Here is a 14,225-nt window from a genome sequence, read left to right as displayed (position 1 = left end):
ATGCAACCTCTGCAAAATGGTGACAATCAAAAACTTGGCAGAGGGTAATGGGGAAGGAGACAAGAAATAAAACAAGAATATGCCTTCCTGTGTGCAAGATGAGAGGGAGGGGACAAAGGAAAAAAACTGTACAAGACTTATTTCCCTTCACTTATCTGAAAGAAACTCTCCACATTTTTCAGGGAGTTTCAAAATTTCAGGGAGTCTACTAATTTTCAGGGCAGAGGTTTATACAGCAACTGATTTCTAAGCACTCAGTTCAAGCAAAACATACTAACACCAATAGAAGGATCATGAGCAGCAAAGCGATGCCAGAAAACTGGAATCGCCTATTTCACATGTTGACATAAGATGTATAGGAACAAACATACTATCCTAAGTCATAGCTCTTGTGGAAAAGAAACTTCCACATACTGCCTTGTTTACATACGATTCCTCAATTAAACATTTTCAAACAAAATTCTTTGTAGCATGTCAAAAATTCATCCAATCAAAAATTAGGATTTATTTCCTTACAAAGCAAATGAGCTTGACTTCTTTCACTTACTAGTATAGGCCTCTAGCTGTGTTTATATTACAACATTACTCTACACTCAGGCTCAAATGGCTTTCCTGGCAAAAAAAGGTTTTAGATTTGATGACAGATTTATTCTAAAAGCAAATTTCTTCTCTATCTCTCCAGAGAGACTTCAGTAACAGTCTGGATAGCAACCAACACCTGTATAGTACTACTACTGAGTATTAATATACTAAATTCACCCTTCCATAATACTAGGTGATATTTAGACTTTGACCTCTATAAAAGTACTTAAAAAGGAACTATCAATTTGTATCAAAATAACTACTTATAGGCATAGACTGCCACCTAGTGATTTTTATTATCCACAGCAAAAAAAAAACCAAACAAGAAACCACAGCCACAACCTAGAGAAGTTTCCTATTTAAAACTTACTTAAAAAATAAGTTTTCAACAAAAATTAAAAAGTTCCTGCAAGTAACTATTTTTCCTTTTCCACTGAACTCACCTCAACTGTCTGAGGTATGAGATGATTAAGTACCATCTTATTTTTCATATACTTTTGCAAACTTGTTTTTCCTATCTAGTGATAAAGGCTACTTCTAAGATTCTTTGAGACAAAGGTTGTACCATTTCTCTGAATACCTTCACATAAGTCTCCCAAACAAGTAAACCAATCACATTCTAGATGAAGCACAAGCATAGCTATAGCATAGAATTTCTATATTGGCTTTCTAGGCCATGCTAAAAAATACTATATTTAACAAAGAGTTTAAATCCATTTTAATGTAATTCCTTCACGGTTCGTGACAGATAGGACCAAAAAGCATCACCATTTATTGTTGCTAAGAGGCTTTAATTTGATAACAGTAATTAAATGGGGCCACAATTATGAATATCTGGTCCAACTGTAGTTTAAAAAAACCAAATGTATATTGATAAAGTTAGTTGAAGAAACAGAAGACTCCTGAAATTACATCAGCAAGTTTCAAGAGCTTTGAAAGCTTACAGAAATGGTAATACGTTCAAAACTTTTTCTATTTCCAAGGACAGAAAGGAAAACAGAAGTCCATTTACAAGGCTTCTCTCCCACATGTTCTTCTTCTCCCAGAAACCATAGAGGGCTACGAAAGAACAGAGATGCTAATATGAAAATAATGTCAGATTTAAAAGTTAACTTACCATATTTGTCTCGCAAGCCAACTGTACACCTGAAGACTCCACCAAAGGCCACATCTTCACCAAATATTACTGAAAAATAAGAACAATAGAGGAGACTAATGTTACTCCAATGCATCTTATTTTTAATGAACATGTTTCAAAGGTTTTTTTATGAGACACTAACGTAAGTAGCACCTAACATTTCATCTTACTTCAAGATTTATCTAGACCTAAGCATTTCTCATGCACAGCCTAACTATAACAAAGGAAGAACCAAGGTTAACAAGGAATCAGTACAGCAACACAACTATGTCTCAAAACAGAATTCATGAAACTGATTCAGCTATGCTTTCATTAAACCATCTATTTATTTTTCTGAAATATTCTATAATACCACAATATCTAAATGTAAATGAATAAAAGCAATTCCAAGAAACAATTACATTCAATCACAAGAGTCATTGAGCTTTTGCATTCTGCTACAACTGGTAACCATCTGCATTCTTCATCCACAGATTTCAGTAAATGTAGTGTTTTGAAAAACGACAAGTTGAAGTTTTCTTCAAAATATCAATCCAACATGAAATTTAAAACCTTCTCCAAACATACTTGCCAGATCCCTGAAGAGTGTCTTCAGAGGAACTCCTCTACAGAAAAGATGCATATCTAATAACCAGGACAATTCTCAGTATTCAACACTACTATCCTTATAGTGCGGGTTGATGTAGCCAATAAAGTTTTCTCACTAAAAGTAATTGCCTTTAAAATTTAGATTCATGTCAACTAATCTGGGGGTTTTTTTCTTTGAATTTATGGAATTATGATGTCTAATTTTTCTTAAAACAGTTTTGTTATTTAATTCACAGAAATAAGTATTGCCTATTTCAATTTTTTTAAGCATATAAGAGATGTGCAGCAGTATCACCACTATCAGTTTGCATGAATTTAGGTCAGTTCTGATAATTCCTAAATTCCTCAATACTCTCAGTACTCTAAAGGACACAAAATAATGAGTTAGCCTCTTTGTCTTTCAAATATGATTTTTATTTAAGTAAAATAAATTTCTGAATGGAAGCACTAAAAGGGATTAACACACTTCCAACAATTATATTAATGACACCACTTAAAGAAAAATAACTTTTATAATGATGTAAAACCAATGCAGTCATGGTGTATATGATTGAAGTATGTCCCCAGATCATCTCTCTAATTCATTTTTAATATTGTTTGCTTTTTTATGTACTTAAAAATCTTTGTAGCCTTTCCAATACCATATGGCTACTCACTTTTGAGCCAAATTGGCATAAAAAAATCCTATTAATGCCAGTATCAGCAAACTTGCATGGATTTACTCATTCTGTTCAGCCACTGAAAATATTTTACTGACAGATCCTAATTCTCTTCAACACAAGTATGAGGATTTCCACTACTTAAACAACAGTTGCTCAATTCCCATACAACTAAAAACATATGAAAGACATGCTTTCTATTGCAAGAAGTACTAATTAGTTCAGTAAGTAGGGTGATACTGACAACTCACATGTCTGGACTGTAGAACTCCAACATGGTCTTGCAAAGGGCTTTGCAAATCCAGCCCTGCAAAGCTGAGGAGCAAGACTGGAACCTTAGAGCGACTGAAAGGCTGAAGATTATATATGAGTTTACGTTCCTGCTGGACTAACATTCTACTTACTTTTATATGTCTGATTCTACAGAAATGGTACTAAAATCCATTCTTGGCACTAATTTACCCTCAGTTGTCTAATTTTAATTTAATAAAGGTGATTATAACACAGCTGTAGATTGTGAGGGAATGTATACAGGCATCGTACTGGACAGACAACATGGAATTTTTCCTAACAGATTAGACAATTAGTCAGACTTCAAGTTGAGCAGTGGTTCAAGCAGTGCCAAAAAGAGTTACTAACACACCAAAAAGAAAAACCAAAATTACACAAGATCATATAGCTTTTGCAGCTGTGTTCGTGACATTAAGCACTTCTATCAGACATCTGGCCATCATGATGCCTTTCTTATAACAACAGAAGCAACAGACCTTCTGTTATGTATAAGAATTAAAAGTGGAATAAATAGTTTTGTGCAAAAGAGTTTAGGATAACCCTTTTAAATCAAGTTATGATGAACTAGCTTCTTCACAGTTATAGGTTATCCAGACTGCAAAAGCCTAGAAAAATCTTACATTGCCTATGCACAATGATGAACAGAAATCAGTAAAGCTGGAAAGGAATTTTGGAGGGCAGGGAAGGAGAGAAGGGAGAATGGACAGAGTGAGGAATATATAGTCTCTACAAAATACCACTTTTTGAGCACAGAGTTGAAGTAATTAAAAACTAAGATTTAAATTTTAAAAATTCCTTGACTTATTGGTGGGACTCAAGCTGCCCTTAAGTATAGTTCACACCAGTAATACCAGAAGCATGTTAAGCAATGTATCTTTCTGTGCCAACTTTCAAGCAAAATACACCCAGCTAACACAGAAGACACAACTGCATCTTAGATCACATAATCTGTTAATAATCTGTTAATACAAAACATTTTTAAGTTTTGTTTGCGATCAAAGTGTAGAAGTAACTTATTAGAAAACTTTAAAGGCAACAAGAAATGCATTTAATATTGTACACAAATAGGCAAAACAAAATGCAATTTATACAAAGTAAAACGCACTAACAAGTATAGTATACCTGCAGTCGGATCTTTGGCTAAAGTATTGTCCAAGGCACTTGTTATGGATTGGAAGAGATTCATCTTCTGAGTTTGCCCTGTGTGAAAGTGATTATTTAGCCATTTAATTTGGTTCAAAACACAAAGTATGTTAGAAAACACTGGTGCAAAACATGACTAAAAACGTATTTAACAGTCATAAACAAGATCCCTGTTAGGAGTACCCAAGACTCATTTACTGAGTAAACTTAAATTATGTGATAGATGGGATTGAGCATGGAATACTTTGCAATGCCAAGGACTATAATTCTACTACCCTGCATTCAACCTTTTTTCAAAAACTATGCTCTCAGCTAAAAGCAAATGCTGCTTTGCAATGCTCAGTCAAACACTAGGAACAGTGACTAATACAACAGTTTTTCAAAGGAAGAAACCATAATAAAGCATTATTGTTTTGAGGATTGGGATCCTTTCTGCTAAGATTCACTGGATCTCATTAAGCTTACTTCATCACTCTTTAATTATTTTTTTTAAAGCTCCAGCCTTTCCTGTTTACAGACACCTATTATTATCAGAAGTTTTATAGAGCACCAGCCTGCTCCCAGGACTGCAGTTACAAAGTGTCAGAAGCATCAAATCCACACTCCAAAGAAAGAAAACTTGATGCTGAACCGCTATACTTAAAATGGGCAAAGCAAATGCACCAGACTGCTGTACTAAAATCTTATGCAGCGCTGATTGAAAGAAAACCTTCAAAACCAAGAAAGGCTACCTGAGTGCCCTTCTTCACTCCAGCACTGCAAGGAAAAACAAACAGGCCTGAAAGCAAAGATGGAACAAAACAGTAGCCCAGTCCCCACTACTGTGACCAACTCAGATTCTCCAAGCAAATAAAATAATGCCTTATCAGAAACTGAGTAAATAAGAAATTGCCTGGCTGACATTTGGTAGCTCTTTAACGGGCAAAACCGCTAATTAAGTCATGATTAGGAGCCATAGCCCAGGAGAATACTACCTACCAGCACACACAGCATGTGGGAAAAAAAAAAGTGATGGTTAAGTGACGATCCCAGACAAACATGAGAAAAAGTGTTAGAAATCAGAAAGGAGAACTACATTCTGTTTCCAGTAGCTACAGTATCTCTCAACAACCATTCAGCTTCCCTTCCTCCTAAATTGTTAATTAACATTAGCATTTTTTTGTTAAAGACTCATGTCATGCCACATCAGAGCTGAGTAGCTGCATTCCTACAGGTTCCTGTGCTTGGTAGCTTCGCTTGTTACACTTCACAGGGCCCTTTAAGAAGAGGAAACCGTGAAAAAAAATTGCTGCTCTTGCTTATAATAAAGGTCCTTATATCAGCCCTTGCAGGAAAGGAGAAACTAATTGTCCCCTTCAGATTTGAACTGTGGAGTTGGAGAAGCATTATCTTAACAGTCTCAGGATCAGTATTGGCATAACTTTATTTTACTTTCACTGTTTTTCACAGAATTTCAAAGTGTATTTTAAACCAAAGGGAAGTAGTTTTCTTTAATAAATGGCAACAAAAACTGGCCTGCCCCACTAGAGCTTCTTCACTGTGGTCTCAAGCAGGGACCTGCAGCACACAGGCTTTACTCCGCAACACCTTGGGTGCCTGTACCTCCCACTGACTAACAGAAATGGCCCAGAGTTATCTTGGACTTAATGACCGAGCTGGAACACCAAGGTATCCAACTGAGTAACACCTTTCTGGAAGACAGTACAGTTCATGTGAGAGAAACAGCTATTCTGCAGCTGGCAGGCTTCTTCCAGAACTCAGCAGTAGTCATTTGTGGGGGTGCATCTCAGAAATAAAGTCAAAACACCAACTTTCATCCTGAGCTGTTAGTTTCAACTGATCCGTGTCTGCTCTCACTCGTGTGATCATGAGGATTACCTCAAGCCTTTCACTAGACAGCAGCCTGTTAGTCACAGGTTTATTACCACATTTGTGACTTAAGCATGCAATAAAAAAATCGGGATGGATAGAAGTCATTATGTTACTGCTAGAAGCTTTACCACTGAAACAGGAGAGGGGCAGGGGAAGGGCTTGCAGGTCTGAGCAAATGACGGGTGGGCCTATTGCAGCTATGGCCTCGACTGCCCAAAAACACTTCATCAACCCCCCCGAGCGGTACCGGTGAGGCGCCCAAGAGGCCTGAAGCACCACCGCCCCCGCCAGCGGCCCACGGCGGCCTTCCCGCCCACAGCCACAGTTGTTGGCGGAAAACCCGCGGGTGGAAGCGCCGCGGACACAGCGGGGCAAACGCACCCAGGCGGAGGCCGCCGCCGCCCGCGGTCTCGCCCCCAGCGCTGGGGCTGATGGCGGCTGCCCCGGCGGGACAGGGCGGCCCGAGGGGGCGGAGGCGGGGAAGCGCCCACCCTTCTCCCTCCCTCTCCGCCCCACCCCGGCCGGCCGGGGGCCTCCCCCAAGAAGGCGGCGGCGGGGCGGACCCGGCAGCAGAGCGAGGGTGAGCCCGGCCCGCGGGGTGGACCCCGGCCCCGCTCTCACCGTACGCGCTGGGCGCCGGGTCCGGCTGGAAAGCGAAGTGCGCCGCAGACCGCCGTGGGGCGGCCGGCAGCGCGGGCAGGCGGCTCCAGAGCCCGCTGCGGCAGCGCACCGCTACGGCCGCCCCGGAGGCGAGCGCCCCGCGCAGCGCCAGCGCCAGCCCCGCCGCCGCCATCGCCGCCGCTGCCAGGGGCCGCCGCGGCCGCCGCGCGTTCTAAAGAGGCGGGGTCCCGGGCGGGCTTCCTGACTGGCCAGCAGCGGGTGGAGGACGGGCCAATCAGAAGCCGCTCTGCGGTGGGTGGAGGGGTGGGATGGGAGGGAGGGGAGAGGCAGGGCTTACTGCGCGTGCGCGGGGGCCGCGCAGTGAGGGAGCGGGGCCGGGGGGCGCGGGGCTACGTGCTCGGCACGCGGGGACGGCACGCGGGTGAGTGAAGCACGCCCTGAGGGCGGGAGCGGGCCGTGCGCGTGCGCGGTAATGGCAATGGCTGCGGCCGTTAGGGCTCGCTGCCGGGCGCGTGGGGAGGGTGGCGGTTCCCTGGGGGCGGCTGCGGCAGTGGCAGTGCTCGGGTGGCTCTGCGGCTGTGTGCCTGGGCCGGGTGAGCGGGTGCTTTCCCCCTCTCGTCGGCGCTGCTGACTACGGTGTGCCGGGCACTGGGCGCATCGGGGAGTGCCGAACTGGGCCTCGCCTCTCCCTCGGTGCTGGCACAATCGTGGCTGAAACAGAAGTGTTCACCTTTCCCCTTAAACGTTTTGCTTTTCTTCCACCTGGATCTTCATATTGCCATCCCAGCATCGAGGGATACTGAACAAATGTCTGAAATCCTCAAATTCTACCCCAGCAGATGGCCCGGAAGGATAAAAATAATTATTAGAGAGACGTACAGGTATTACCTGTTCCTTGTGTCTCTCAAGCCCCCTCAACTGTGCATCCAACCTCTCTCTCAGTCGTGTCATATTTTTAATTCTTCTTGTCCAAAGTCTTTTTTCCTAAACACTCTTGCTCATACCTTCATTGCATTTTTTTTTAGCAGTTGAAATTATGGTCTTTCATACGTACGTATTTTCCTTGTCAGGTTTTATAAAACATTCTTTCTAATGTCCTCCTTACTAAAGTGACCACCTCGCATTCCTTCCTCAGATGCTCCTATCACCCCGGTGAATCTTCTTGCTTTACTTTTGCAACCTTTCTTCCTCCTTTCAGTTGCCACTGCATCAATCCTTTCCCTTTTACCACTGCTTCACATCTTGTCCATACATGTGCTTCTCCATCAACCCCTTTCATGCAGCCTCCCAACACATGTGACAAGCCCCTTTGAGTTGTTCTTCCTTGTCTGTGTTGATATTATCTATAAGACTGACCATACTGGATAGCATTTTTACTCTGCTCCAAGAAATCTAACTTCAAAACCTTGCCTCAGAGGAAAAGACTAGAAACTAGAATGATGTATATATGGCATAATCTCTTTCAAATGAGAGGGCTCATGTATAACCCCATCTGAATAGGGCCCTGTTTTAAACACTGGAATATGAGATTTCATATCTAATATGAAATATGTATCACTGTTATGATTAGATATTATTTTTTTCTATCTGAGTTCCAAGCCACTGCTGAATATCCTTGTTAATGACCACAGGACCATTTCAGTGAAGACCATTGTTTCATCATGTATTGTGTGAAAAAAAAAATTTTCGTGTTGATTTTGAATTTCTTAATCATTGGGATTTATGCAAGATAAAAGACTTAATGCTACTACTCACTGGGGAGACCAGTCGCTTGCTCTTTAACATGCCCTTTATCATTAGAGACTGCTGACAAAGCACTCAAGATCATGGGATCAGACAAGTTCTTCTAACATATCCCAGTATATCCCATAGAAGCAAAATACCGATGAGTATCTAAAGGGGGCGAGAATTTTAATAAACAATAGAAAAGCAATCTCTCCAATGAAAGAGAAGTATAAATGTCGAATGCTGAGATTGCTTCCAACTCCACTGGAAGGCAAAATGTAAATATTTGAAAAAGTTTAGTACATAGCAAGCATTATAACCATCAAACGATATATAACCATTTATTTGTATGGCTAATAGTATAAGAGATTACAAATATCCAAGTTTTTTATTCAAATAGTTGTATGTCTTTCAGTAAGCAATGTATTTGAGTTGGAGGAATTTAGCTATATTGCACATTGGTGTGGCCAGATCTGCAAAACTTACAAACGGAGAACAGATAGTATAGGAAGGCTTTAGTTTACTTGTAAGTTTGTCATCTATTATTAATATGTCAGTTGTTGGACCTGTGAATTGCTAAACTCAAACTATAAACTATGAGATATATTAGGTTTATGTACACTTAGTATTTGTCATGCTGTATTATTTATAAAAAGTGGCAATAACCTTGGTCAGATATTCCAGGAGATGCATCAGTTTTCAACACAGGCAGATAAAGGATACTCCTTGCTGTCTTAGTTCAGTGGCTGTTGTCTCTTACATCTGGTGATATATGGAACTTGAAAAGGAAAAGAATGGTTGTGCAGCCCAGTATCTTACAGAGGGAGTTATGGAATTTATGATAGAAAGGTAGAAAGAAGAAATACCTTCAGTAAGACCTGTTCACCTGCTATTCAGACCTAGGTGAAAGAGAAAAAAGTGTCTGGAGATGAGGCTTCCCACCTAAATTGTTACTGCCTTTTGAGTACAAAAGGTAGTTTGTCCACATGGCCTTGGGAATTTGCACTGGTACTAAAGAGGGAAATGGGCAATCAAAGAGGTTTATCCAAAAGTGCTTTGGCTTACCAATATGTTAGCGGAGATGAGTCCTAGCATTCATGTCTTTCCAGCTCTGATGGGGTAATAATTATATCCACGTTGTTCCTGGTATGTGTTATGATATTCCAGCAACTTCAATTACATTTTGGAGACCGCTTTCTCATTTGGAAGCTGTTAGTCACTTAGGGCCACTTCTGTTAAACCTATACACCAGACTTTTAGGGGCTGAAATCAGCTATATTCCCCATCTGTGTGTATTAGTCATTATGTGCATCCTTAGTGTTGTTGACAACCATTAAAAAACTCTGGCAGTCATTACTATTATTTCTGAATAATCATGCAGAGCAATTAATGAGGATCTGATGATGACTGCAGACCCTACTGACATGGACCAGATTATGCCCATGTTTATGCCAGCATTAATCAGATGTAACTCCTTTGAAGTGCATGTTGTTAACTTTGATTGACACAGATCTAATTGTGAGCAAATTGCGAGTATTGGACTCTGACATGAGCATGTGGCTCCGTGTCTACTTTTCTACTCCAAAATCTCTCAAAATTTGGACATAGCTTGCAGCTGAACCTTAGACTCCTTCTGAGCTTGTCACGTTTCTCAGTAGGTGTTGCTTTATTTAAATTATATTTCTGTAGATAATGAGGCATCCAGGTGATTTCTGTTGCATTCCTTCGAGCATAGTTTCACTGTTTTCTTGTCAATTCTGTCTGTCACGCTATAGTGTTGCTGTAAGTTTTTCTTGCTGCTCTGTGGTTCATTGAAGGAATTTTGTAGCATGTTCTCCACCCCGGCAGTTGATTAGCTGATTCCACCCCACTTATAGGAGCACTTACTTATAGTAAGACTCGTCACACTATGTCTTAGCACTACAGCTGTTTTCTTGCTTCTTTTGCTCTCTTCTGTCTTCCTCCTACCCTAATTATGATCAGCTCCATCCTTCTTTTTCTGTAATTTATTGGTACTTTGGAGCTATTTTCTCCCCTGTCCCTACTTCCTCACTCACATGAATGGGTTATTTTGCTGGTTAGGGACAGTCTCTCTTTCTTGGGTACATGTGACTGAGGAACTGTTTTCTAAAGTGTACTGTGGAAAGGAGAAGATATAGCTTTTGGCCTGGCTGTTTTTATTATCAGTCCTGTACAGATTAGACTTGTGAACAGAAAGGGTAGTCTTACCCCTAGGAACAAGTAGGACAAACTGAACAAGACCAGAGCAGCAATGGTTTTGAGCAAAGGGACTTAGAAGTGAATGGTTTCATCTTAGGTAGCATAAATGCCAGGGACCATTTGGCAGTTTAGCAGAGAAATTATTATTTTAGACTTTGATAAAAAGCAGACCAGGGGCACTGCATCCGGAGCCAGCCAAGTTGTAGTCTGGCAGAGAGCAGGGAAAAAAGGAAAAGAAGCTTTAATGGAGTAGGTTTGTACTCATTTGCACATAGGGTCAGAAATCATCCAATTACTTCTGCCATATCACCTATGTTAAGACAGTGCTTCCCACTCAGTCTAGAATAGTAACTGTGGCTTTCATCCCCGATTGCTTTTTAGATTTTTAAACACTTCACCAGAATGATCACACTCGAGTTAAAGACAATCCTATTCTTAAATGATACAAGTAATTCCTAACATTAAGTGAAGCAATGCTAGAAACAGCAGTGTCTATCCACAGAGACATTATTCAGCTTTTTTAATAAATTTCAGTTTTTCATAATTACAGGAAGAGAATCCCACTCTCCTCTGTTTAATTCAATCAGTTTTAATTGCTTTGAAACCGCAGAGCATATTTAACTCTACTTTCTACTGTGACTCAATCTAGAAATACCTGTACAGAGAAATTATTTCTAATAGTTGACAGCTCATAATTCTAATGCAAAAAACCTCACAATGAAATCCAATTTGTACAAGGAATAAGGACCACATTTTAATCTTGAGGATAATTAAATGTAGGAACAATTTACCTGAGAACATGCTGGATTCTCATCACTTCCATTCTTCAAATAATAACTAGATTTCATTGTAGAAGATGTACTGTAGCTCAAACAAAAGTTATGATCTTGATACCAAAACTACTGGGTGAGGTCGTACTGAAATAATCATATTAATACCTTCCTGTTCTAAAATATCTGTTGTTGCTCACTAATAAGCGAGAATTGCTATTTGACCGATCAGGAAAGTATGCCAAAAAATCTCAGTCAGTCAGATTCAGAAATGAGTGGAGAGATGGATTCTTCATATATATACACAACTGGCATTATAAGCAGTGTTCAAAAAGCAAATATACAGAAGTCCAGTATTCAGGATTCTTGGGATAAAACATATCTATCCAGCAGATCATATATAAAACATGCTGGAATGCCTCTCTGTTATTTTGATAAAATACTACAGTACACTAGTCAATTTTGATGTCTGCTTATAGTATAGTCATGTTCAGTAGAAGTTAAAAAAGGGAGAATAAAAAGGTATGATGGATCAACCCGTGCCAGGAACCCACTGAACCAAAGCCTTGCTGTTTCCCCACAGTTAGTCATTCCTCTAGAACACAGTGCAGTTCCCATGTCTGTTTAAAGGAGCTACCTTTATGAAGCATTTTGTCCTCTATAGGTAAGTCTGAAGCATAATTCTGTATTTTTGCTGCTATTATTTTTATTAGAGGACTATCTGCTAATTTTATTCAGACCCATAGCATTAGCTCTGATTTAAATAATACTAAACTGTAAACCTTATCTCATCACATGTACAGGTAGAAGTGTGTTACAAAAGGAGATAGAAAGGAAAATCCACTGTCCCTGAATTATCTCTTGTCAGAAGATACAGTTTTATTCAGTTTAGTTGGCTTTAACTAACGGTCATGTGATCTCAAGAAGTCACCTTCGGATCACGAGTTCCCTACAGGTTTCCACAGTGTTCTGCCTGCCGCTGGCAGGTACTACTCTAGAGATAACCATGTACCAAGAAACGTGTTCCACAGGGTTAAATAAGTGTTTGAGATTCCAGTCACCTTGCCACAGACTGACCTTACGCTGCTGATCAGACTGGGAGCTGTGATCAGTTAAAAAAATAGTAAATCTCACCCCATAATGTTAATAGTAATTTCTGTAAATTAAACATACAGAATTTGTACTCTACCAGCAAATGAACAAGTCAAAGTCATACTCCTGCCATACAATTGCAAAATTTAGACTTTTAAGTATGGAGACATCAATTTCTATGCATCAGTTATCCATTTGTTGAACTAGTATCAATAGCCAGAGAGGCAATATTGCACAAGTCAGTGCAGTGTCCAGGCCCACATTTTATTGCTCTCAAACATGAGAAGATTGAAAAGAACTGTATTCAGGGTGTGAATAACCAAAGGTACAAAAAAATAGATCATGCTCTTGGGACACTTATGCTACTAATTTTATAAAAGCAAAACCCTATACTCAGCTGTCAGTTCTCCTAAATGTAATCCAAATGGCATATTTTTTCCTTCTACATAGCTCTCTCTTTTAGTTTGACCATCTTTGCAGTTAGGGGTTGTTCTAGGTATTTTTTTCCTAGGCTAGTTTACAAGGGTGTCAGGTATTGGATCGTATTCAGACTCCAATGCTGCAGTCAGTGTGGCACTGGTGTCTGCACCAATGCAGTTACCCACCTGCAGCCATTTTTAAATAAGGTAGCTGATTGTGGTATTTATTATTTATTATTCTTTTTTCCTTCACCCAATCCATTTTCTTCATCCCAGCAAAAAATGTGTAGATGCATTTTTAATTTTAACATAAAAAGAGTGTATCTTTCTATATGCTCCTTTGACTAAAGGTTTGCATCACCACAGAGTACCTGCAAATTCTGTTCATTACCACTCAAAGCAGGAATGCTTAACACTGGTGCAATTCATATGGCTCTGGGGAAATCTAAGATTGGTTCATCATTTTTGTGGCTCATTCAGAAAAACAACTAGGTTGTGGCAATGCTGTACATTGATTCTTTCTAATTTTTATATAAAGGATTGTTTCAAGTGAGTATATGACAAACTTCTGCTTAAGTTTAATTTAGATGAATCTTGTAGCAGGTTTTCAGAAGCACCCATAGGCAGCACAGGCATTTAATGTAGAAATACAGCTTCACTAACACCCAGAATTTAGACTAAATTAGGCAGCCTGGATCTCACCAGTAGTGGTAGTAGTAATTCACATTTTTATCCATAACCTTGATCTTTCTTTATATTTAAATAAATATATCAAAGTATATTAGAAATAGCATAACTTGAGAATTGTCTTACTGATTTGTAATTTTTCACGTACACCATTAGGTGGCAGGGAGCAATAAAGATTTACTTGATGAAATGTCATACATATGTTGAAATACAGATCTGTCAGATTGTTCTCTCCACCCTTTTTGAATCAGAATTATTTCCTATTGTGAACTGTCAAGAGCTTTGTCTAGTTAATTGTTAAGTGACTTACCAACAGGGCTCACTGCTTTCATCAAGACTGTTTCAGATTTCATTTCTGTGCAATTCTTTTGTCAAATGAGAAAAAAACAAGGCATATTCATCCTACTGGGAGTTCTCT

General features: G+C 39.8%; 1 protein-coding gene and 1 long non-coding RNA gene across 11 annotated transcripts in view; one reads left to right on the top strand and one right to left on the bottom strand.

Annotated features, from left to right (window-relative positions):
• The window catches only part of BCKDHB (branched chain keto acid dehydrogenase E1 subunit beta), a 165,525-nt gene extending 158,404 nt beyond the window's left edge, over positions 1 to 7,121 (bottom strand). For 4 of the 8 annotated variants that reach the window (XM_072855351.1, XM_072855352.1, XM_072855349.1 and 1 more), the window contains exons 1-3: positions 6,895 to 7,120; positions 4,381 to 4,458; positions 1,700 to 1,768 (exon numbers count right to left, since the gene is read on the bottom strand). In XM_072855351.1, the coding sequence (XP_072711452.1) occupies positions 1,700 to 1,768; positions 4,381 to 4,458; positions 6,895 to 7,066 (319 nt within the window). In that variant the 5' untranslated portion in view covers positions 7,067 to 7,120. Of the gene's footprint in view, positions 1 to 1,699; positions 1,769 to 4,380; positions 4,459 to 6,654; positions 6,704 to 6,894 lie in introns of those variants that run through there. The other 4 variants (XM_072855353.1, XM_072855354.1, XM_072855356.1 and 1 more) reach the window with 2 other exon arrangements.
• The window catches only part of LOC140648897 (uncharacterized), a 28,718-nt gene continuing 21,535 nt past the window's right edge, over positions 7,043 to 14,225 (top strand). For all 3 annotated transcript variants that reach the window (XR_012041380.1, XR_012041381.1, XR_012041379.1), the window contains exons 1-2: positions 7,043 to 7,185; positions 7,682 to 7,775. This is a non-coding gene — a long non-coding RNA (uncharacterized lncRNA). The remainder of the gene's footprint in view (positions 7,186 to 7,681; positions 7,776 to 14,225) is intronic.

Source organism: Ciconia boyciana, chromosome 3, assembly GCF_034638445.1.
Source record: "Ciconia boyciana chromosome 3, ASM3463844v1, whole genome shotgun sequence".
In the NCBI taxonomy this organism is placed as follows: Eukaryota; Metazoa; Chordata; class Aves; order Ciconiiformes; family Ciconiidae; genus Ciconia; species Ciconia boyciana.
This window is presented reverse-complemented; position numbering and strand designations above follow the sequence as displayed.